At 37.3% G+C, this 26,233-nt stretch overlaps 1 protein-coding gene across 2 annotated transcripts in view; it reads left to right on the plus strand.

Annotated features, from left to right (window-relative positions):
- LOC149552313 (Lycopene beta/epsilon cyclase protein) overlaps positions 1-26,233 on the plus strand; it is a 406,544-nt gene that overhangs the window by 250,817 nt on the left and 129,494 nt on the right. For both annotated transcript variants that reach the window (XM_089787837.1, XM_089787838.1), the window contains 2 exons: positions 2,060-2,093; positions 24,919-25,003. In XM_089787837.1, coding sequence (XP_089643963.1) covers positions 2,060-2,093; positions 24,919-25,003 — 119 coding nt within the window. The remainder of the gene's footprint in view (positions 1-2,059; positions 2,094-24,918; positions 25,004-26,233) is intronic.

A 26,233-nucleotide genomic window follows, 5' to 3' on the forward strand; every position in this document is an offset into this window, starting at 1 on the left:
GCTATAGCCCCTGAGGAAGAGAGGTTGGCGTTGTGCAGGGAGAGGGGAAGTAAATCCACAAAAGGTAGGTGAATCCCAAGACGGGATAGGGATGGGGTCTCAAAGCCTTGAGGGAGCCTAGTTGTAGGTTGCTGTCAAGCGCTCTATGTCAACTAAATCCACAATCTCCTTAGAGTTGATTTCAAGAGAGAAGTAAGGAATCGAGACTTAAGTATGTTAAGATGAATCAATAATTTGATTTAAATGCATGATAGTGTATGTTAATCATTGAGAATGGACAAACTTCTTAGTAGGAGCATTACAAATAAGTCAAATGTACATTTGTAAGTGCAATCAAACCCTAAATAGGAATTTTAGGGTAAATTGAGCAATATCCCAATAGAGGACATTAACTTGGTTCCTTTGGTCTTAGGTTCCATTGTATTATTCATTTTATATGCATTGTGAAGGAAGATATCCATTTCTTCAATTTAAAAAGAGATTTTGAAATAGAGAATCTTATTCATAGTAAGAAAATGTTCTATTCTTTTTTGAGAGATAGTATATTATATCAATAATTTGAAGGAAAAGTTCTTTTGTGTTTGTTATATTTGAACATATATGGTTGTCATATTGTGTCATATTAGTGGCTCCATGTTCACGTAAAGTGATGGTGTCCCATATCATGCCATATTGTAATGCAATGGTTACAATGATAGTGATGCCTTGGAAATCCTATGTGTAAAGGATTCTTAATGGTACTGTAACTATGTGCACATGACCTCAAGCCACTAGGAATCAATTGTTTCTATGTTGAAATGAAGTTAGCTAGGAATCAGTTGTCCCCTATGCATCCATCTTCCCTTTCAAACAAAATATCTTGAAGAACATGGCACTGATTGTATGTGCTAGCATGCAATGTTTAGTTAGAATCAATTTCTCTTAAATGGGGAAATCTATACACTCATATTCGATGTGTGAGCAATGAATTCTCTAGTAATTGATTGGAAACACATTATATTATTTTCTAGGCACTTCAACTGTGAAAAAGGTTGAAAATTTTGATATTGAAAAAATATTTTTAAATTGAATACAGTTTAAAAATGTGAATTGAAAATTACATGGAGTATCATTTGTATGATGGGGGACAGAGATTTTGATCATTAGAAATCATGAAGCAGATTAGTATTTGGCTAAGAGATTGTGTGTTGAAATTGTGAATTATGTTAGCCTTAGGAACAACAGTGTTGGTATTTTCTCACAAGTAGGGTGTGTTCTTAGTGGGGATGGTTGTTCCTCAACCATTGTGCCCATTCTCAAAGAAATTCATATAGATGGATCAGATATTGGTTGCCAGTACAGATCATGAAGTTTCCATCATAGTTAGGAATCGCCCAGAAAATATCGATGGAAAAAGTCATACCCTATATTACATTCTCCTGGTTCTTTGTATGATGTTGTGAATTGTGACTCTATACAATGCCCATGGGGCATTCTTATGGGATAATATATGTATGTGCGACGCTATAATTCTACAAGAGACTTCCAAGACAGATTTACTCATGTCATAAGGTGTTTGTTATATGCTATTAGAAGAATCTTGTATGTGGATATTAGTTCTATAATTCAGAGGGTTTGAATTTTTAGAAGGTTAGAAAAATGAATTATATTAGCACTTGATTTAAATCTTGCAATCATGAATAAGAGTGGTTTTAGTGTCAAGTTCATTTTCTATTCAATGTGTTTTCTTCAAAACTAAGCTATTTGTTTGCATGCAAATAGCATGTTTTGATTTTAAGTTCACTTACTGGTAGTAAACAAATACTACAACAATTCATTAGTTTGAAATCAGTATCCTCTAGCTACTTAAGGAAGCAACAAGATTAGCTAGATATGAAAGTAGTATTCACTGATTAAAAAGGCATAATTAAACGACACATTCTTTTTCATAAATAATTAGTTTATGGACTTGCAATTATAGGACATTTTTAAAATGCTAATTTAACCTTGATCATTGATGGAAATTCTATAAATCTAATATTTGGCATGTCTGGTTTGATGAGGACAATTCCAACATCAGTCCGTTGCCAGCAGCATTTGATCGCATTTTACAGGTTTGTGAAATCTTCCTATAGCTCAATAGATGTATGGCAGTTTAATTTGCATTGAAGAAAATTATTTCTGGTTTTCTTGAATGATGCATGCAAGACAGAATAGATAATAAATGGAAGACACAAGCCTTATGATGTTTTTCATAGCCCTAATTATATCACTTAAAGTTAAATGAAAGAAATGAAATGAATAACAATACCATACTAATTAGAGGTTGATTTGATTATATAGAGTTTTCTGCCATCATTGCTTCTTTATGGAAAGATTTTCCGTGCAATACGTGACATTGTGCCATACTGTACATTGACAACCTTCAATGGAAATTAGGTTTCTATATTACTTTATATCATAGACTCGCATTATCTTTCTCTCTATTATTTGAATTTTTTCCATTTTCCAGCCTGGAATTGGATCTACTAAAAAGAATTTTTATTTTACGTTGAATACGCAATGTTGGACTGAAATTCTGAACATGCAATTTCACAATCAGCAATCTCTTGCCATATTCATCTACAAAATATAGAAATACACCAGAATTTTCTCATTTAGACGTCCAATTATATCATTATCCTGATACTCTTATATTCTACTTGGCATCCCAGAATTGTGCAGGCTATATCACTAATTTCTTTATAATTGTCACTAGTTTATTTATAATTGTAAATTGCAGGAGATTTTAGAGTGTAAAACTATTCTTCAAAAGATATGGTTGTCCTTGTTGGTTCCCAAAACCGCAGATTGGAATCCTACGAGTCTTGCTAACTCAATGCTGGGATATCCAACTGGTTATGGCCAACTTGATGGAATTGAACGGTGTAATCCGAGTTCCCTGCACAACTGGTTCTGCAAAGCCAACGCGGGTGCACCTGATCCTGAACCGATCACTTGAATCCAAGATTATGTAAAGCAGATAGGTTTTCACTCAACGAGAGTCTCCAAAGATGGAAAGAGATTCTAGGAAACTTCTAACTTGCTCAAATATGTATAACTTGAATGATGACTTTAAAATATGATTAGTTCAAACTTGTAAATGCTGAAACTAGAAAAACGTTAATGATTAAATAAATTTTAGAATATTTGAAATGAAAAGATATAATGGATTTTAAATCTAGTGAATACATTAACTTTCAACAAAAAGATACGAAATGGTTGCCAGCATGGTTTGGGTGTTACAAGCAAATTAATGACCAATGTCAGAACTTTGAAAGAGGGTCATAGAGTCAATATCATAAAAGTCAATGTACAACTTTATGAAATTTAATGTATCAAACTATAAATAATTCAATTACCAAGACGCAACGAATTAGCTATATTTATGCACTTTCAAACTAGTATATTGTTTTTAACTCACACGAGACAAAAAAGACACAAATACAGAAACAATTCAGTATTTCACAATATTTGTGATTATCAACTTTGAAAAGCTATTGCTAATTCAATCTACTTATTTGGCATTAAATTACTTATAGAAAATATAAAATGATCATAAAGGACAGAATTATATAATGCTTGACTTCTAAAACCTTGCAAATAAATGAAATTAAAAATCCTTCCCAATATGCCTAAAATTAAAAGCACTGAAGACACTTACTGATGATGCTCTATTCATTGCAATTCAATTCCAAACAACACATAAAAAATTGCCAATGCTTCAAAATCCACCAGCTTGGTTCAATCATCCGATCTTTGCCAATGAGGAATTCATATATCGCAAGTGCTTCAAAATTTGAGAATGCTAGAAATTAAAAATATTGTATATGAAAATTGTGTCTCTTGTTTGATCACAACATATATTTATAAAGGACGGAGAGGTATGTCCCCAACCGTCGCATATCTTCTAAATAGGTGACTAACCAATAAACTTGTAATATAATTTTGACAAAAGACAATCAAAGGTTGGACAATTTTATTTCATCTTGTCTTCAACAATTATTAAGATCAGTTTACAAGGTCTTGTTCAAGTATATGGATACACCCAAGTCCCTACTCTCCAAATTTGCACCTGCTTCCTCCTTCGACATGAGGCTTCTTTGGACTTGCAACAAAAATAGAGTGGTGTTAGACACAAATCATTAAAGAATATTCATCCACGGTTTATAAACACTGCGTGTGGCTTCTACTAGTTGAAGGATAATCCTCTGAAGGTACTCATGAGTTACTAAGATTGAGCCAAAATGTATATTTTGGGGATAATCTTTATGCAGTGCCAATTCCTCCATGTTATCTCTGTATGCTCTAATGATGGAATAATTGTTGGAAATGTATGATAGGCTAAGTTACTAAGAGGAGAGAGGTGAATTAGTAACTAATAAAACTTAATCTTTACAAATTAATCCTTCATATGTATTCTGATCTAATTACATGCATGAAAAAATGAAAGCATTAAAACATTCATAACACTTTGACACACAATATGGTAACCTAGAAACCTTCCAAATAGAAAGTAAAACTGGGGTGGGGATGATACCCACAAGCATTAGTATTGTAGTATAAAGTTGGCCTGCTAAGGCTTACAATGATCACTTCTGATTATCTGCCCTATTAGGAGCAATAGGGACTACTATGTCCACCTTGCAAAAGGATTACAAACATACAGTGAAGTATGCACTTGGTAACGAGATTTACAAAAGACTGTTAAGTCTACATTGTGAAAGGATTTAATTGTTCCACCTGTCAGAATGAACCAGTGGCTTATCTCGGATCTGCAACCTTGATTTGCTAAATGAGATTTCTTTTGAGTGTAATGATCACCTTGTTGTGATAGATAAATCTTTGTTGCTCCTTATATTGTTGTGGCCTTTTACTTCGCACTTCTGCTCTTTTATTATACTTTGATACCTCTTTGGATGTGATTCAATACATTACATATATACCAATCCAATTTACAATTCAACAAAGTTGGCTACAATACAAGTTTCACCAAAATACACAAAGTCGGCCCAATTGCAAGTACTTGGGTTCTAAAGACAAACTCGGTGAGGCTCTGATACTTGACAACCATTGTCAACGCTCGGCATTGTCATGCACTCGGTAGATGTAGAAACTCTGTTCATACTAATCACTTTCAAGCAGTTTGGACTCAGTCTGCACTGCTAACTCGGTGAGTACTGCGAAACTCGACATATAAACTGAATCACTTGGTTAACACTGCATAGCTCAGTCAATGCTAGATTCACATTGCTGAAACTATGAACTCGGTAATCACTATAGAACTCGATTTGCACTGAGAAACTCGGTAAACATTATGAAGTTCGGTTTACGCTGATAATCACCAACTTGGTAGAAACTGCTCGGTGCAAACTAAATGATGTTCCTGGAACTCGGTAGCAACTGTAGAACTCAGTAGAGCCTGAATTACTTGGTTAACACTGTTAATTGTACAATAAGCTCAGTAACTGCTAACTGTCTGATTAAGTGTGTGTGTGTGTGTCACTAATAAACAAACTTGACTGAAATGTCAACAATCTCCCCCTTTGGCATTAGTGACAAAAACACTCATCAATCAAAACTGAATTTTCAAAAAGTTCAAAACAATCTTTAGTCTCCATCTTTTGTCTTTAACTCGGTAACATACTCTTTTTTTGAAATTTTTCAAAATTGCTTTTGTAAGAGATATTTATCTAAATATCTATACATTTATATGTATAATATTATGATACTTTGTAATAGCCCCTTTGTGCTTCCTGAGACCAAAGACGTCAACTGCCCCTAAAAGTGCCATGAGACAGGTGATTCGTATGATGTTCTTGAGGGTCGAAGATAGTCCGTACAGTTGGCTGTGATATGGCGTACGGTGAAAGAGCATGGACGTACGGCAATGTTATGGCCGTACGATGACCTCACTTGACATGGACGGAATTAATACACGAGTCCGTACGGTTAGGGGGGAAAGGACTTCATAGCCGTATGATGATATATAAAGTGAAGGTGGATCCGTACAGAGGGTGGGGAAAGATAAAAGGCCGTAGGGTTGCAAATGTCGTAAGGTGATGGAGAAGTCTATACAGAATGTCGTGTAGTGACAGAGATTGGTATCGGCAGATTGAGAATGAAAACAACCACAGAGATTGGTGTCGGAAAGCCAGATAGAAATGTATCTCATCACACATAGATCCAAGATCTGAGAATGGAGTTCGTACAGTGATGAGGAAGCAAACTAGAATAGTCGTACAATTGGCAACAACGCCAAATGCAAAATAGAAATTCAAGATAATAGATACCACTCCGAAAGACAACACAATTTGCATACACAGAGACCACTGATTCACTAACAGGAACAAAAAATTTGCAATTAAAATCCACAATTTGTCAAATACAGAAGCGACGAACCGAACAGAATAGGGTGAGGGCTGATTCTCACCGAAACCATGCAAGCCAAATAGGGAAGGTCTTTCACTTCCGAAATGGCGAACAATGCCGAACTCCAACAGGAATCTGCAGTACAGAGAGATCAAATTCCAAAAAGCATACCTATCAACTACTACGAGCCGTGCTTAAATACCCATCGGAAAAAGCTTTCCAAGGGTGTACAAAATTAGCCGACGGCAACACACTCTACTATGACAAAAATTAAATTTGGGTCCGAGTTAGATTAAACAGTTGGCCCATTGCACAAAAATAATTAAATACATTTATTTCTGTTCGGGAACATTACAGTCCTCCCGTCCCGAAATTTGCTTGTCCTCAAGCAATGCAGTGTCGGATGCTGAAGGATGTGTTCGCCTTCCCACGTTGCATCGTCCAGCAATAGATGTCGCCAACGTACCAAGTATTCTCTCACCGTTCGGTTACACAAGACTTTTTTGCGTACTTCGAGAATCTCAGCAGGTTCCAAGATGAGTTTCCCCTCATTGAGTGGTGGAAGATCTGTAGTGACAGAGATGTTTTGCCCGATAGCCTTCTCAGACAAGAAACGTGGAAGACATTATGAATGCGACTACCTTCAGGAAGCTCCAGTTCGTACGCTACCTCACCAATGCAACGGATCATGCAGTAGGGACCATAAAACCGGGGCTTTAGTTTCTCCTTCCCTGTTCCCTTCAGTGAGGACTGTCGATAAGGCTGTAGTCGGAGATAGGCCAAATCCCCCACTTCAAAACTCCTCTCTAATCGATGTCTATCGGCATATACCTTTTGTTGGTTTTGTGCTTGCTACAGGTTTTCTTTCAAACTCTTCAGAATGTCCTGTCCTTCCTGAAGCCAATCCTTCGCCTTTGGAGCACGACTGTCGCTCAACACTGTATCAAGGAAGGAGAGTGGTTCGTGCCCGTATAGAGCCTTGAACGGCATCATTCCGATCGACATGTGATAAGTGGTATTGTAGCAGTATTCTCTGAGGTGGATCCATTTCACCCACGCACGTTGTTATGCTGAGACGTAGTTCCGTAGATAACCTTCGAGCCATTTGTTCACAATTTCAGTTTGGCCATATGTCTGTGGGTGGTAACTTGTGCTCGGTGATAGTTCAGTTCCTGCCATCCGAAATAGTTTTGTCCAGAAGATATTGATGAAGCGTCTATCCCGGTCGCTGACGATGTTTCGGGGTAACTCATGTAGGCGGAAGACTTCTCTGAAAAACAGATCGGCGATCTGTGCAGCCTGAAGGTCTGAAGGGATGGCGAAGAAGTGAGCTTACTTTTTTAATCGGTCAGCTACCACAAAGATGCAATCCCTTCCGTTCACCTTGGGAAGACCTGTTATAAAATCCATGGATATACTTTCCCACTTATGTTCGAGAATCGGCAGAGGCTGTAGCAGTCCAGCAGGAAGAGTGTGTTCAGATTTGTTCTGTTGGCAAACAGTACATACTCTGACATGCTGCAATACATCCCTTTTCAATCCCTTCCATGAGAACCTGTCCCTCATACTTCTGTAAGTTTTTAGGAAGCCGAGATGACCAACCAGAGGGGAGTCGTGCACGTGCTTCAGGATCTTTTTCTTCAACTTTGATTCAAGCACTAGGTAGATCCGATCCTTATAATAAATGATATCATTCACCACCTTATAACCATCATCGTGGATATGACCATCCATTATCTCACAAGCAAAAGTATTCTTGGAATATTCCACCAGCAATTGTGCCTTCCAATCGGCTGAGATCTGCTCTAGTGAGCACATGGTGGGTCTTCGAGACAAGGCATCTGCAACAACATTGTTTTTCCCCTTTACATATTCAATATCAAAATCAAAAGATTGAACCTTGCTTACCCATTTTTGTCGTCGTTCGTTCAGATCCTGCTGCTCCAGGAAATATTTCAAACTGTTGTGATCCGTACGGACAACAAACTTGGCACCAACCAGGTACTACCGAAACTTGGTCGATGCGTGAACAATGGCCAACATTTCCTTATCATAGATGGAATACAGGCGCTCGGCTAGTGTAAGCTTCATGCTCTCATAGGCGATGGGGTGTCTATCCTGCATCAAAACTGCTCCAATGCCTTCCCCTGATGTGTCGCATTCCAAAATGAATGGTTGGGTGAAGTCGGGCAATGCCAACACCGGACAAGTGCTCATGGCCTCTTTTAACCTATCAAATGTGAGTATTGCTTCTTCATTCCACTGGAAAGCCCCTTTCTTCATCAGATCTGTTAAAGGTGCGCTGAGCTAAGAAAAACCCTTGACAAATCTCCTGTAGTAGCTGCACAATTTGAAGAACCCCTGCAGATCTGTGAGTGATTTCGGGGGAGGCCAATCGAGGATAGCCTGGATCTTCTCCTGATGCACTTGAACCCCATATTGATTGACAACATGCCCCAAGTACAATATCTCTGTCATTCTGAACTCACATTTGGATTGTTTGGCGAACAAGGACTGTTCTTCCATGATACTTAGAACCTCGTTCAAATGTTTCAGGTGCTCCTCCCACGTCCTGCTATAAATGAGAAGATCATCAAAGAACACCAACAAATACTTACGCAACTGTTTGTTAAAGATGCGGTTCACGCATGACTGGAATGTAGCAAGTGCGTTGGTCAGCCTGAACGGCATGACCAGGAACTCATAGTGTCCGTAATGGCAACGAAAGGCCATTTTCTTCACATCCTCTTCCCTCATTCGGATCTGATGTTATCCAAAACGGAGATCTATTTTTGAGAAATAGACCGCACCATATAGTTCATCCAACAACTCATCTATCCTCGGAATGGGGTACCTGTTCTTTATTGTCCTCTTGTTCAGTGCGCGATAGTCCACACACATATGCAATGTTCTGTCCTCCTTCTTGACCAACACCACTGATGATGCGAAAGGGCTAGAACTGGGACAAATTCATCCCTTATCAAGTAACTCTTGGATCGTCCGTTCGATTTCATCTTTGAACTTCTTCGAGTGGCGGTACGGTGTGGTTATAACAGGTTTCGCTCCTGGTTCCAACTCTATTGTATGTTCAAATCCTCGATGCGACAGTATGCCAGGAGGAATATCTATGAAAACCCTTTCATGCTTACTTAAAACATTCTGAAGCTCTTTATCCTATGGAGGTGTTCGGTGCCCCTTAATAGGTTCCACCGAGATGAAACATTGTGCAACCCACACAACATCATCATGTCATAGGATTTCCTCCATCCGATGCACAGACACTTCCTTTGGTCCTTCATTTTCCATCCCTCGGAGGACCACCTTCTTCCCATCAACCACGAAAGTGAAGTCCATTCACTTGAAACTCTGAGTGTATTCGAAGTGTCTTCATACACTGTATGCCGAGGATGACCTCCATGTCGGCCAGATCCACTATGAAAAAGTCCTCTGTCACCGTGTGATTTGCCATCGTGATGCTCAACTGAGGAACTAGGTGCGTGCAGGGCAGGAAAATCCCTTCGGCAACTTTGACCTGAAAGCCCACGTGTGCTTCCATCGGAAGATTTCTGCGCTGTACTAAAGATGAATTTATGAAATTCAATGTAGCTCCGCTATCTAGCATCACTGTGATTCCTTGTCCCTGAAGGGTACCTCGCACACGAAAAACTATGCACCTCGGACTGCCAGCTAAGGCAATGGATCCTCCACGTTTTGTTAAAGCGACAATCCTCTCCGTATGGTTGAAGTTGGCCATGTCAATGTCATCGCTAGGTTGGATGTCTTCCACTGGCGTTTCCTCTCGATCCTGCTCATCTTCTTCATTGGACATCACTTTGATGTAATGAATTTTCCCTTTCCCGAGACATCGGTGGCCAAGTTCCCAAGGTCCCTTGCAATTAAAACATAACTTCTTTCTTCGGAGTTCTTTTCGGGATGCTTCATCCAGTGATGGATTCTTGGGCGGAGGTTTGTCCCTCGAGAACGTCGGCGGTTTCAGATGTGAATGAATCCGAGAGGATGAGGATGATGCTGACGACGACGCCATGCTTCGTGCCTTACTGATTGCTTCCGTTAAGGTTGACGGGTTGAATCCTTTCACCCAACCTTTCAGTGGTTCTACCAATCCATCCATAAAGAGAACGACCCGCCTTCGTTCAAAAATGTTTGTCACCAACACAGAAAGTCTCTGAAACTCTGCAATGAACTGATCTACTGATCCCGTTTGCCTCAGCTGTGCCAGATCTTTGAAATTGAGCTCGGGGTCTTTTCCATCAAATCGTTCAATTAGTCTCTCCGTGAACTCGGCATAAGTCTTTATTTGATCATGCCCAAGAGTGATAGTGTCGTGGTGCTACCATTCGTGCGCAACGCCCTCCAAGTGTAACGCAGCAAATTTAATCGCTTCTTCGGGCATAGGATTTAGCTGGAAGTAGGTGTCGGCTTTCATTACCCATGCCTGCACTGAAATGGAGCCTGAACCGTCAAATGGAGACAGGTTCACCGTACTCAATTTTCTCCTTAGGTCATCGTTAAAATATCCTCCTCTATTTCCACCTCCTGCGTATCTCATTCTTAGATCTGCATAATCCTTGTAGGTTATGTCTTCTTCAAGATTTGCATTCCGCCAATCCTCCCGTATTTCCTCGAAGGTTGGAAGTCTCTCTCTGTGATGTGTCTCAGTCCGTGGTGGGAAAGTCGACATGGATGGTCGAGAGTGTGCAGTGTGAGGGTGTGATCTGCCTGCCACCGAATTTGCGCTATGTCCATTCGGTTCTCCAGAAATTTTGTTTTCCGCCAACTTTTTGAGAGTTTCTTCCATAAGCCGCTGAGTATCAGTGATCTGTGCCTAGTTCCACGCAAGATCCCTCAAAAGTGCAATGAGTTCGGCACCTGTCAATTCCCATTCCCATTCTTGTTCTTTAGCCATTCAATCAACAAAATGTGTCCTTCTCTTCCGGCTATAAACTCGCATTCACCAATCACAGGTTGGCAGGATCGATTGCTCTGGTACCACTGTAATAGCCCCTTTGTGCTTCTTGAGACCAAAGACGTCAACTACCCCTAAAATTGCCAGGAGACAGGTGATTCGTATGATGTTCTTGAGGGTCGAAGATAGTCCGTACAGTTGGTTGTGATATGGCGTACAGTGAAAGAGGATGGACGTACGGCAATGTTATGGTCGTACGGTGACCTCACTTGACATGGACGGAATTAATACACAAGAGTCCGTACGGTGAGGGGGGAAAGGACTTCACATCCGTACGATGATACATAAAGTGAAGGTGGGTCCTTACAGAGGGTGGGGAAAGATAAAAGGCCGTAGGGTTACAAATGTTGTAAGGTGATGGAGAAGTCCATATAGAATGCCGTGTAGTGACAGAGATTGGTATCGGCAGATTGAGAATGAAAACAACCATAAAGATTGGTGTCAAAAAGCCAGATAGAAATGTATCTCATCACACGTAGATCCAAGATCTGAGAATGGAGTCCGTACAGTGATGAGGAAGCAAACTAGAATAGCCGTACAGTTGCCAACAGCGCCAAATGCAAAATAGAAATTCAAGATAATAGATACCATTCCAAAAGACAACACAATTTGCATACACAGAGACCACTGATTCGCTAACAGGAACAGAAAATTTGCAATTAAAATCCACAATTTGTCAAATACAGAAGCGACGAACCGAACGGAATAGGGTGAGGGCCGATTCTCACCGAAACCGTGCAAGCCAAATAGGGAAGGTCTTTCACTTCCGAAATGGCAAACAATGCCGAACTCCAACAGGAATCCGCATTACAGAGAGATCGAATTCCAAATAGCATACCTATCAACTACTATGAGCCGTGCTTAAATACCCATCGGAAAAATCTTTCCGAGAGTGTACAAAATTAGCCGACGGCGACACACTCTACTATGACAAAAATTAAATTTGGGTCCGAGTTAGATTAAACAATCAGCCCATTACACAAATAATTAAATACATTTATTTCTGTTCGGGAACATTACATACTTCCCCATACATATATATTCAATACATTATATACATCTAATCTTCTCCCCTTTATTGTATCTTGTCATATTCTGCCCTTTTATATCACATCTTGTCCCCCTTTACAATATACTTTTCATGTTATATACATCTTCTGCTCCTTTTTGACATAAATGCCAACGTGTATGCTACATGGTTATTCCAAACTGTGACAAGAAGTCAGAATGTATCTTTAGAATTAGTGACATTGTCTTGTCCTAATTTTCTTGCAACACCTTGCTTTCATGTAATGTGATCTGAACTTCTGCTGATAATTCCATCATATGATCAGCTATGGAGAAGTTGTTATCATGGATGAGAGTGTTAGCATGTGCAATGTGTTTCTGCAATGTATCAATGTTTGGAAGAATCATGCCTTGTATATCTACAAGTGTGGCCCTAATCCTAGCTTCCTCCCTTAGCAATTCTGCTTGTATATCAATGAGAAATCCGATCATTGTGTAATGAGCAGAACTGTAGCTAGGATCAAGTGACAGCTGGTGTGCACTTGCCTTCAGATCTTTGTCTATCTTGGAGAGTTTATCTTTGATTTCCTATGTGAAGATAGATGTATCACATAGTTTACCAAATAGAGAAGTGACATTGTTGGCAGAGGTTTCCAATGAACTAAGAATAGTAGACAAGTCTACTTGGTATATTGCAATCTTCTGTGCTACTAGCTCCAATACTTTATTTTCAAATTTCTTCTCTACTCTTTGCAACAATTTCTCTTGTCCATTCAAATCTTCATTGAATTTCTAGACCACTTTTGCTAATTGAACCAAAATAGGTTGAGAAGTGTCAACCTCAGTGCTAAGTGCATTTGCAAGAATGCTTTTTGCATCTTCAAGCACTTGATATTCTTTGTTCCTTTCTTCTCTAAGCCTTTGTTGCTTAGCTTTCTTCTGCAAAAGCTCTCCTATAATATGCATTTGATGATGATCAGAATTTAGAGTAGAGATATCCCAGTTCGGGATAACTATATCCTCATCAAGATCAATGTCTTCTTCCTTATCTTTGCCTTTGCTAGAAACTTTTGTACTTGGTTGAGGCTTGCTCTCAACTATCTTTGTACTTATTATTTGCATGCTCGGAATAGTAACAATGGTGGATATGGAAGGACTGGTAACAAAAGTAGATATTGCACTTATTGAAGAAATACCTTGTTGCTAAGTAGTCAAAATTGATGAACTGGCATTTACAGTACACTTGCCAAGAATCTGGAATAATGTCTTTGCATTAATCATTATTTCAGTCTGAACAGGATGCATCAGAAACAAGTTTTAAAGGTAACAACATATTCGTTTTCCAGATCTCAGCCTAATATACATACACCTTTACTAATCATGTAGAATCCAGTTTTAATATGCAATTTCTTTATATATTCATGTCTTGGGAAACAATGGTTCACTAATTATTGTGAATATATCATTCATGTCTTATGTAGAATGGCCATCATGGGTAAGTCTGTTGCCTGTAGATAACAGTATAATGATTGGTGCTGCATAACAACTTTGTACCATATATATGTATTTTCCTTCGATACTTTGTAATTTAAGAAAGTCTTTTGCCATTAGTGACAACACTCTATCACGAAATAACATCTACCAAACTATCCTTAGCACCGATGTACTTGAACTCATCTTGGTACCAATTAAAGATCTGAACCTGCTCTTTCTTTATAACACAAATAAGCTCTTCCTCTTTCATGGCCTTTGTTGGTCTGATTAGTTATTAGAATCATGCCTTAAGAAATCAAATAGAATATACCATTAGCTGTATAGAAAAAGGATTCAAGAGGATACACCAATGATGACTTTGATTTCCAAAAATCAGGGCTCCATCAGTGGCTCTCATGGGGGACATAGGCCCCTTGTGGGTGTGATGAGCATCGCAATTATCTTTGGGTGAAGAAGACCTACAAAAATCAAAGCATAACAAAGGGCAAAAATTAATCCATGTGATAATATCAAAGAGAAATTTTAGATTATGGAAAAGAGCAGAGAAAGGAAAAAAAAGCCCCGGAAAACTTTTACTGGAAGAAAGGCTTTAAGTATTGTTTGTGTACTGAGAAATATTACCTGCGTCCGTCCGTATCCTGCAAAAAATAAGAATGTTCTCCAGCCTTTTCAAAAATGATAAATGGTCCTAACCATAAGGCTTTGAACTTTCCATGCTTGCCCTTCTCTTGATCCTTGACATTCCATTTTAGAACCCAATCACCAATTTTAAAAGACCTATTTTGAGTTCTTTTATCATGAAGAAACTTGACTTGTTGCTTATTAACATTTTACCTTTGTGCATGCCTTTTGATTTCATCAAGTTCAACCAGCACCACAAATGACTTTGAACTTTAAATGTAAAATAATGATTCTAAAAAATTTACACTGTGACAATAATTAGGATTTCAGATTTAATCACTTTTAAAGCTTGTGTATTCTGAAATGAAAGAATTAGAGTTTTGAAAATTTCAGTTTAAGAATATATTACTCAATTATATGCTGAAAAATCAGAACTTTGAATATAAACTAGAATATTCAAATTAAAAAATAATTTGAGATCTAATGTGTTTACACTCAACACTGATACAAAAATTCTGAACTCTAAAATTTGAATGATATCAAACAGAAAATATCGAGCGCTGAAATGAAAATAAGAACTTTTTCACAACTTAGAATATGCTTTGATAATCACGAAAATATTAAATGTTGAATAAGCAAAATTTGAAACTCACCAAAGGTTGTGATTAAACAAATCTCTATATTGGTCTAAGGTAAGAAATTTGCAAAGCTTACTTGCAACTTTCCCTAGTAGAGTCACCAATCTGTTTGTCAACAAAATTGCAGATCCGAATCCTATGAGTCTTGCCAACTTGATGCTGGGATATCCAACCGGTTATGACCAACTTGATAGAACTGAATGATGTAATCTGAGTTCCCTACGCTTCTGGCTCTGCAAGGCCAAGGCGGGTGCACCTGATCCTGAACCAATCACTTGAATCCAAGATAATGTAAAGCAAATAGGTATAAATTCAACGAGAGTCTCTAGAGATGGCAAGAGATTCTAGGAAACTTCTAACTTGCTCAAATATATATAACTTGAATGATAACTTTAAGCTTGTAAATGCTGAAATAAGAACAAAGTTAATGATTAAATAAATTTTAGAATGTTTGAAATGAAAAGATATAATGGATTTTAAATCTAGTGAATATATTAACTTCAAATGGAAAGATACAAAATGGTTGCCAGCATATGGATTAGGAGTTATAAGAAAATTAATGACTAGTGCTAGAACTTTAAAAGAGGGTAGAGTTAATATCATCAAAGTCAATGTACAACTTTATGAAATTTAATTCAATTATCAAACTATAAATAATTCAGTTACCAAGACGCGATGAATTAGCTATATCTATGCACTTTCAAACTAGTCTATATTGTTCTTAACTCACACAAAGACAAAATAGACACAAGTACGGAAACGTTCATTATTTTACATTATTTGTGATTATCAAGTTTGAAAAACTATTGCTAATTCAATCCACTTATCCGGTATTAAATTACTTATAGAAAATATAAAATGATCATAAAGGACAATTATATAATGCTTGACTTCTAAAACTTTGCAAATAAATGAAATAAAAAATTCTTATTGATATGCCTAAGTTAAAAGTAATGAAGACACTCAGTGAAGATGCTCTATTCATTTCAATTCAGTTCCAAACAACACATTAAAAATTTGCCAGTACTTTTGAATCCACCAGGTTGGTTCAATCATCTGATCTTTGCCAATGAGGAATTCATATATCACAAGTGCTTAAAATTTTGAGAATGCCAGAAATTAAAAATATTGTATATGAAAATTGTGTCTATTGTCTGATCACAACATATATCTATAAAGGACGGAGAGGTATTTCCTCAACCATCACATCTCTTCTTAACAAGTAACTAACCAATAAACTTGTAATATAATTTTGACAAAAGACAATCAAAGGTTGGACAATTTTATTTCATCTTGTCTTCAACAATTATTAACATTGGTTTTAAAGGTTTTGTTCAAATATATGAATATGCCCGAGTCCCTACTCTCCAAATTTGCATGGGCTTCCTCCTTTGACATGAGCCTTCTTTGGACCTACAACAAAAACAAAGTGGTATTAGAAACAAATCATTAAAGAATATCCATCCACAACTTGTAAACACAGCTTGTTACTTCTACTAGTTGAAGGATAATCCTCTGAAGGTACTCGAGAGTTACTAAGATTGAGCCAAAATATATTGTTGGAGATAATCTTTATGCAGTGCCAATTCCTCCATCTTATCTCTGTATGCTCTAATAATGGAATAATATATCGCTCATTTCATACTCATATCGCCTTTATATACACATATCAGCTATCTCAATATCAACCACTAATTACTGTTCTGTAGTTCACAACGTTAAAATACGACATGTTGGATGTTTCTCTAGAAGTTGGCGGTGCCCTAAACTATTCACATCTCCTTCCGCATATATCTTCTTGTTTTACAAATCTTTTTTATCTTCATGCTCACTGAATATGGGATCACGATGCATCAGTGGTGCACAATCTATTTCATTCATATGCCCAAATTTCTTAGAATAGCATCGGATTGTCATCAATATAAACCACTGGATATTGTGTAGTTATGAATGAGTGCTCAAAGTTTTAAGATTTCAGAAATATTCCATTAAAATATTCATCTCCATGACAAAGAACGGTTGGCTGTTGCACGCAATGCCCGCACATCTAGAATGAGTTCTTCACAAAACAACTTTGTGACATGGATGCGAATTCTCAACTTACCAATCCTAAATTGTAATGCACCCATTTTTAGTAAGTTTTTGCAGTTGGCTAGGTCAGTTCACCATCGCGACCCTCATGAGCTGACAATGGGATTAAGGGTCTTAGTTGTGTGGTTATAGGCTTTCTAATAGCCTACAGTGTGTTTTGGCTTTGTTTGAGGGACTTACTATTTATAGTAAGTGAATCTGTTGGTTTTGACGAGCTTATTTGAGTTAGAGGAGTTGGGTGATGCTCTCAGTTTTTATTTTGGGCTTCTAGTTTGAGCTCCAAGAATCTTGGAGGGAGCATCTATTTATAGCAAGTCACCCCGTTAAGTTCATTCATCATATTTCATCATCATGATCACTTTGGTGTTGTCAGATTTCGATTCTGATGCTTCTTCAGTTGTTTTCTCAAGATGGGTGAATTATTGTTATTATTCATCTAAATATGCTGAGGTTGTTATTTTTGTTAGTGTTATTTGGTCACCTTAGTATCATTGCTTTTTGGAACCAGGAGGAAAAGTTTTAAATTGTGGGAACAAGAAACAATGGCCTTACATGTTAGAATATTAAGTAATGGCGGAAAAGGTCATTTTCGGAGCCAAAAGCAATTACTAAATTAGATTACAATGGAACTTTATTATATTATAATGTTGTGTGTGGGAAGCTTCTTAAGTGAAGTTCATTTGGGAAACTTTGTGTCATTTGGAGATTATAAATATTAGCCCATTTGATGAGTAAAGCATCTGATGATTTGTTTATCCCTTTCCTGGTTGTCTTTGTGACAATTCTAAGTTTGTGATTTTGTGCCCTTGCTGAACTATAAGGGTTAGATTCTAAGTTTATCTTGCAATTTGTTGCTGAGGTAAAGAAAATTGTAATTGCTTCTCTATTGATCACCATATTGATAGGGAGGAGTGGCTTTGTATGCTCTGCACTTTAGGGGAGGTGGAGTCTAAGGCTCATTTCCTTTTCTGATGCCCTATTTATTATGAGATCAGAGGGAGATTTTTCTGTCTATTTCAGGAGTGCTTCTCTATCTATGACTTCTTCAGCTATTATGATCAGCGATGTCTTGCACTTTATCTTCGTAAGGCCACTATGCTTCGTGATAGCACGATCCAATCACTACTTCATCACCGGCACTCGTCTACTCAGCTTATCACTACCTTCTTTACGCCATTATCTCCTTTTCGTGGTGTGAAAAAGCCTTCTAGCTCCACTAGATCTACTAGGCCTTCCAGATATGTCAAATCCCATTCCAGTTATTTGCACCAGCGACACTCAGTGAGTAGCTAGAGACAACATTTTGTGATTGATTTCTTTTTGCCTAAGAAATAGTCTCTCTTAGTGTTCTTTTTGTCTCTCTTCTTTGCTGGTTGTTTTGGTTTTATCTTATTCTTTCGGACACCTTTGCGTGTTCCTACTGGTGTTAGCCTCACTTTTCTAATCTTGTAGTCCCATAGACCTCTTTTTGGTCTTTTGTCGGACATTAATATCATTATCTTATCTTATCTACTATGTCTATTGTTATTGAGAAGTTGATTGAACAAGTGTTGAAGACTGCATTCTAGAGAATGAATTGAAGGCTGAATTATTAATTTTATGCTTCTACGTCCTGGCTAGGAGTTCAATCTGAGTGTTAGAGGACTGCCATTTCACTATAAGGCACCTATTTATCAATTGCAAGGTCATGTTCCCTTACGGAGGGTTTGTGTGAAATTTTTGAGGGGTCATATTACAATTTTCAAGAGTTGCATTCAATTTATATGGCCTACAATATATATTACTGGGGCTGTTGTAGATTCACATTGGACTGCAAATTAAAAGTCAAAGCCAATTGATATTTCCAGGTTCATGGCATTTTAATATATTATTTCTGCCACTATTTGTTTGAAACATTGTTAGTAATGAATTAAAGTTGGAGCAAATCCTTTGTCTTTCATAATTATATAATTACACAGTTCGTAGGGTAGAATTATGAATTAATGTTGGCATTCATACAAACTTCTTAGTATTAAATTGATCTAAAGTTGTAAGTGCCCAATTGCATTCTCTAGTAAAATTTTAAAATCAAATTTGCAACAATAACAATAAAGAATGTCAAGTGTTTGACAAAATGTTAGACTATTGATTAGCAAAGGAAAATTGATGATTGTTAAGGATACAGCCAGTTGGAATTATTATAGTAGTATCAGAGTGGTTTCTTGTTATTTTATTTTATTTTCAAATTTGTTGTTGCATTTGGAGTGACCATCACTCTAGCATTTTCTATCCATGGACAAAGATACGAGGATTGGCAGTTCTACAGGTTAGTGGAGTGATAACGAAGTTAGCACAAAAATGAATGCTTTGTGGGAGAATGGAGAAACTTAAGCTTCATCAATAGAGGTTGGCAGAGAGCTTGTCAGATCCTAAGACAATTGAGAGGGCAGTGAGGTATATGGTTTCTCCCTTTAGAAGGCCGACATCGAGGTTGTAAGGAAGAAAGCTTGAGTTTTCCCCAACAAATGTCCATGATGCAAATGTACCTATATTTAGTATGACACCTACTAGTCCTATCTATAGTATTGATGATGGACTTATTTTACAGGGACTTGTGGTTTTGTCAGTGGCAGCATAGGATAGTGGCATTGAGCTTCAAGAGGTTGAGGCTCCCAGAGTTATTGCTACAGTGAGTGTAGAGACAGTTGATGCAGTTGTTACCACTGATACTTTTGACTCTCTAGAGGAGGGGATTATTATTGGAGATATGTGTGTGAGTTGTCATACTGTTGCTCTAGTGCAAGAAGCAGTTGCTTCCTCAGGTGGGACAAATGAATGTATGGAGTCACCCAACTATGATGTTGGTGATTTGGGTGTGTTATAGCCAAGTCAATAGATGTGGGTTCATGCTCTAGCATTATTGATTCACAACCTGGCTTAGAGTCGTGTGCAAAGTTTGGTGACGACAGTTGAGGCTCTGTCAACAAATAGTATGGACACCTTTAATGATTTGTTGGATGATGCTATGAGTTGCACGGGTATGACACCCCTTGTCAAATATTGGGTGATGACTTCGAGGAGGTTTTGGATGAGTCCCAAGATCGATGTTTATGAGATCTTACTAGTGAGGTGGAAGTTGAGACATGCAGGTAGATCAATATTGCGAGGGCTTCCATTTCTTCAGATGAGGTGCTGATTGAGGTACATAGAGTTGTATCTCGGATGCAGAGTTGTGTGAGGACGATAGCACACATATGAGCAATCTTGTGGTGGGCAGTTCTGATTCAATTTTCTATCACAGTGTAGTTAGTGAAACAAGGAGCTTGCATAGGAGCCAAGGGTTATAGAGGCATCATGTGACTTGTTAGCTGAAGGTGAGTAATAGTGACATTTCTTCAGCTATTGAGCATTGTGATGTTATCCGTCAGATGCTAGCTACATCTGGTTGGGATGCTCCTTTGTTAGATGAGCACGGTGATAGTAGTTTCTCTCTAGTAGAAGTTCATGTGCTTCGAGAGGCTGTCAGGATCTTGAAGCACAATTACTCTTAGTTGATGATAGGGATTACCTTCTAGAGTGGGGTAGCACCTATTATGAGACATTGTTAGGAAAAGAGAAGTAGGTAGTTGAGCTCACCCAGGAGCTTAAGGTGACTATGGACTCTCTTTAGTATACTCTGTTGGCTCTTCAGGAGTCATAGACACAATTGGATAAGGTTACCGTGGAGTTAGAGCAAATATAGTCGACACCAACCCTAGACCCTATTCAATTACATATTATGGTTGGTGGTGAGTTTGCTTCTACGGTTGGGGATGATGGACGTGATAATGTGGCCGACACATTCATCCAGCATATGGATGCAGTAGGTACAAAGGAGGTAAGAGCGCCAGTCGAGATGAGCTCTCATGGTGATTTGCTTCCTTCTGCTAGAAGTGGATCTATTTCTTCATTTCATATAGTTGGTACCATTGGACAGTTGGCAATGCCACATTTTCAAAGGGATCAGTCGTGGGTTGTAGGGGAGCAAGTTGACGCTTCCACGTATAATTTGTAATGCATAGAGTCTTTTATGGAGTATCTTTTGGAGAGTTCAAATGTACGGGAGGATTCATACAAAGTGTCTATGGGTACTCTCATCCGAGGTTCTTGTACTATTCAAAGGTTGGTGGGAAAGATTGTTGAGACTCTATCTACTATGCTTCCCCACAGGGATTTCGAGGTTGGGTTTGCTGAGAGGATTGCCTAGGATCTTGTCCAACTAGTAGTTCAGAGTCAAAGATTGGAGCTATCTGCTGATTCCCAATTTGATACTAATGAGCCCTTGACAGAGATCGGGAGTTTTTATCGGCATTACAGTATGAGGAGCGCTCATCACTTTTCGTTTGGCCCATAGGTAGAGGATTTGGTTTCACATTGGTGTGAGTTGGCTCCAATTTCATACCATCTATTATGGGATGGGTTAGCACCATCTTTTGCAGATGGGATTGAAAGCTGCAAGTTTGACCCCTTGCAGTATCTCCAGACCTAGGACAATTTGGCAGAGATTGGAATTGGTGGTAGTGTTTTAGGTATCTATGGTTGTTACTGTCTCCGCAGTGCAATTCGGTTTTGATGGGGACTCAAGTGTGGATAGAGTTGGTATTTTAGTTGGGTTGAGTTCCGATGAGTTGTTGCCTTCATTAGCACCTAGGGTCTATTTTCAAATGATTCTAATGTTGATGTCCATTATTTGGGTGTTGGTGGTATAAGAGTTTCTTCTACACAACAAGGACAGTATTTAGTTCTACCTATGAGATCCAGGTGGACTGTGATGTTCATTTTTCTCTAGGATTTCTTGGGGACAAGCAATCTTAGGGAGGGAGGATTATAATGTCCCCATTTTTAGCAGGTTCTTGCAGTTGGCTAAGTCTATTCACCATCGCGAACCTGGTGAGCTGATAATGGGATTTGAGGGTCTCAGTTGTGTGTGAAGTTATAGGCTTTCCAACAGCCTATGGTGTGTCTTGGCTCTGTTTGAGGCACTTACTATTTATAGTAAGTCAATTTGTTGGTTTCGATGAGTTCAGTTGAGTTAGAGGAGTTTGGTGATGCTCTCAGTTTTTATTTTGGGCTTTTGGTTTGAGCTCCAAAAATCTTGGACGGAGTGTCTATTTATAGTAAGTCACCCTATCAAATTCATTGATCATCTTTCATCCTCAGGAGCACTTTGATGTTGTCAGATTTCGAATTGAAGGCTGAATTATTAATTTTATGCTTCTACGTCTAGGCTGGGAGTTCAATCTGAGTGTTAGAGGACTGTTGTTTCACTATAGGGTTCTTGTTTATTAATTGCAAGGTCATGTTCCCCTACGGAGGGTTTGTGTGACATTTATGAGGGGTCGTATTACAATTTTCAAGAGTTGTGTTCAATTTATATGGCCTATGATATATATTATTGGGGCTGTTGTAGATTCACATTGGACTGCAAATTAAAAGTCAAAGCCAATCGATATTTCCAGGTTCATGGCATTTTAGTATATTATTGCTGCCACTGTTTATTTGAAACATTGTTGGTAATGAATTAAAGTTGGAGCAAATCCTTTGTCTTTCATAATTATATAATTGCACAGTTCGTAGGGCAGAATTATGAATTAATGTTGGCATTCATACAAACTTCTTAGTATTAAATTGATCAGAAATTGTAAGTGCCCAAATGCATTCTCTAGTGTAATTTTGAAAATCGGATTATCAAATTTGCAACAATAACAGTAAAGACTACCAAATGTTTGACAAAATGTTAGACTATTGATAAGCAAAGGAAAATTGATGATTGTTAAGGATATAGCCAGCTGGGGTTATTACATAAATGCGTGTGAGATAGACACTTCTTTCTTATTGTTGTGCGATAAACTAGCATTTACAGCACACTGGCCAGGAATCTGGAATAACATCTTTGCATTAATCATTTATTTCAGTCTGAACAGAATACATCTGAAACAAGTTTTAAAGGTAACAGCATATTGACTTTCCAGATCTCGGCCTAATATACATACACCTTTACTAATCATGTAGAATCCAGTTTTAAGATGCAAATTCTTTATATATTCATGTCTTGGGAAACAATAATTCAGTAATTATCATGAATATATCATTCAGGTCTTATGTAGAATGGCCATCATGGATAAGTCTGTTGCCTGTAGATAACAGTATAATGATTGTTGCTGCGTAACAACTTTGAACCATATATATGTATTTTCCTTTGATAATTTGTTTGTACTCTAAGGTAATCTTTTGCCATTAGTAACAAAACTCTATCATGAAATAACATGTGCCAGACTATCCTTAGCACAGATGTACTCAAACTAATCTCAGTACCAATTAAATATCTGAACCTGCTCATTCTTTATAACACAAATAAGCTCTTCCTCTTTCGTGGCCTTTGTTTGTCTGATCAGTTATTAGAATCGTGCTTTAAGAAATCAAATAGAATATAACATTAACTGTATAGAAAAAGGATTCAAGAGGATACACAAATGAAGACTCTGATTTGCAAAAATCAGGGCTCCATCAGTCCTCGTTCTTTGGATTCCTGTGTTATCACCACTTTTCAATTGCTTGGGAAAATATCATTTATTATCCATCAAAACAAGTCTTGTATATTTGTAAATGTCCATATGATTAGTTTCTATACAATTTGTACATAGAATGTTACATTATGCAATCACCAAATATATAATTATCAGATCAATGATATATAATGTTGCTTGAATTAATAATGTAATGAGTAGATAATATAATCGGGTCAATTACTATATTGCCAGGTTATATATTTTTTATGAGAAGCCACTCCATCAATTGTGTACAGCTTGGTTATTTAAGTCAGTATAATTCAATATAGAAGATATAAAGGCCTTTATAAATTTACTACAATGTTTTCTGTTAGATTCTAAACGAAACATGATTTCCCCATCCTTTAATAAGAGGCACCAAAATTTGGATCTGATTTATTGTCCAACATTATTTTACAAAATAACAGGAAGTATCAGATATCAGCATTACTCTCTTCAACAAAATGGTTCTATTCAATTTGGTCAAAATAATCAGTTAAATGAAATTTTGGTGCTAGCTTGATTTTTTTGAAAACTGTTTACATTTTTCCATTTTATTTGTAATCTCACCATTTCCTGTTAAATATTGGCCAATCCTTTTCCTAGTTTTATTAAATAATAATCAATATTATCTTTCCATTTCATAAAAAACTATCATCTTTCGCCTTTGGGAAAAAAGTAACTATGTTCTTATTATAAAAATTCCCCAATTCTTTCATTGGGATCCTTACAGAAAAGTTGTACACAGATTTGGCAACATTAGTCATCTGAGATTCTGCAAGAATATTGGGTTATAGCTCAACTGTTGGGACTGTATCTTTATTTGCAAATATCCATGTATATGTTTTTGGATATCCAGTTAACTCTCCTACTAGTGATATATAATATATATTGATGTTTGAGATGCAAGATGCAATTCTTAAGGTTGAGATTTTTCACTTCTAATAGTTGGCATGTGTTGTAAACTGTGACTCAGTGGCAATAAAATTATGTTATCCTTTAGAGAGATCCACTGAAAAATTTAATTATTATTTATTTATAGATTTTTTGGTCTGTTCTTTAGATACTTTGAACACTATCCTTTTTTTTCCTTGAATTCCTTAGTTTTCTTTTTCTACCACAGGTTGGTGATGCTAGTGGAATACAATCTCCTATTTCTTTTGGTGGATTTGGAAGCATTGCACGTCACCTTGGAAGATTATCAACTGGTACTACATTGTCTAGAAATCATTCATTAGATTTGTTTTGGAGATCAGGTTTCTTTCCATGACTAAACTTGTGTATGCACATAAGCATGTGTAAAGTATAATTTACTGAGTCATCAGTGAAGATTAAGTGGTTTGCTCACATCCATTATATAATAGTTGGGATGCCCCTTTTATATTTTGCTAGGGCATCTGTGTAGGCAACTGTGGAAATAATCTAATTGGTGGTTGAGGTAGTTAGCAAAGCAATGCTACATCTACCAGCTACCTGTGAATTGTAAATCATAGTAATAAAATGTATTGAAGAATCTCTTTTTAATTTATAATCTGGATTGGGGGATGAGGTCCCCCGTTTGTGGCTTCACTGGTTCATAGCTCCAGGTCAAAGCGTTTACCCCTCTTTAAAAAATAAAAATAAAAAATTATAATTTGGATTCTGAGATATAGTTTTCATACATATTCTGTGCTCCAGTGGTGAAGTGACCCTCTTTGAGATATTCGTATAGAAAAAATAAATTGGAGTCTTATTGTCTGCATTTCCTTGAGTCCATTGTATATGGTATTATTTGTGCATTGATATGTGGCTGTCACATATATTATGTTAATGTTGTAGCTTCAGTCGGATTGATTTAACAATGAGATACATTGGTATGACTGATTATTGTGATTAATAATCATTAGACAATTAATGCGCGTGTGTGTGTGTGTGTTTATATCTTATAATAACTATTGTTTAATTATTAATCTTAAATATTACATTAATGCATAGACATATCCCTTGAAGGGACATGTCTCTTTGTGTCTTAAACCATATATAAATGCAAGAGGTCACTGTACTTGAAAATTGCATACCAATAAGGCAATGCTATTACATCTGCAAGCGATTCTCATAAAACATGGTATCAAAGCCTAATTGTAGATGTAAATTGAGTAGAGAAGAAGGAATATGAATAGGACATCATGACAGGGAAATCCAGTTGAAGTACCAATGGTGAATACTGTGGCAGACATGACTTCAAAGAAGATAATGGACATTGTAATGAAGCATTCACGGGAGATATTCATGTGTGTCAGGATTCACAAAATGGAGGAGATGTTTCTTGGATAGATAAGGGTCAATACTTTATGGTTGTCTTATGGATATGAACTAAAATCTCTAGATTTGTTATAGATGCGGAAAAACAAGTTTGGTAATCCACCACATAATGCTAGATCTCAAATTTGATTTACCTT

This window comes from Cupressus sempervirens, chromosome 6 (genome assembly GCF_028749045.1).
Source record: "Cupressus sempervirens isolate cs-2001-9-10 chromosome 6, ASM2874904v1, whole genome shotgun sequence".
NCBI lineage: Eukaryota > Viridiplantae > Streptophyta > Pinopsida > Cupressales > Cupressaceae > Cupressus > Cupressus sempervirens.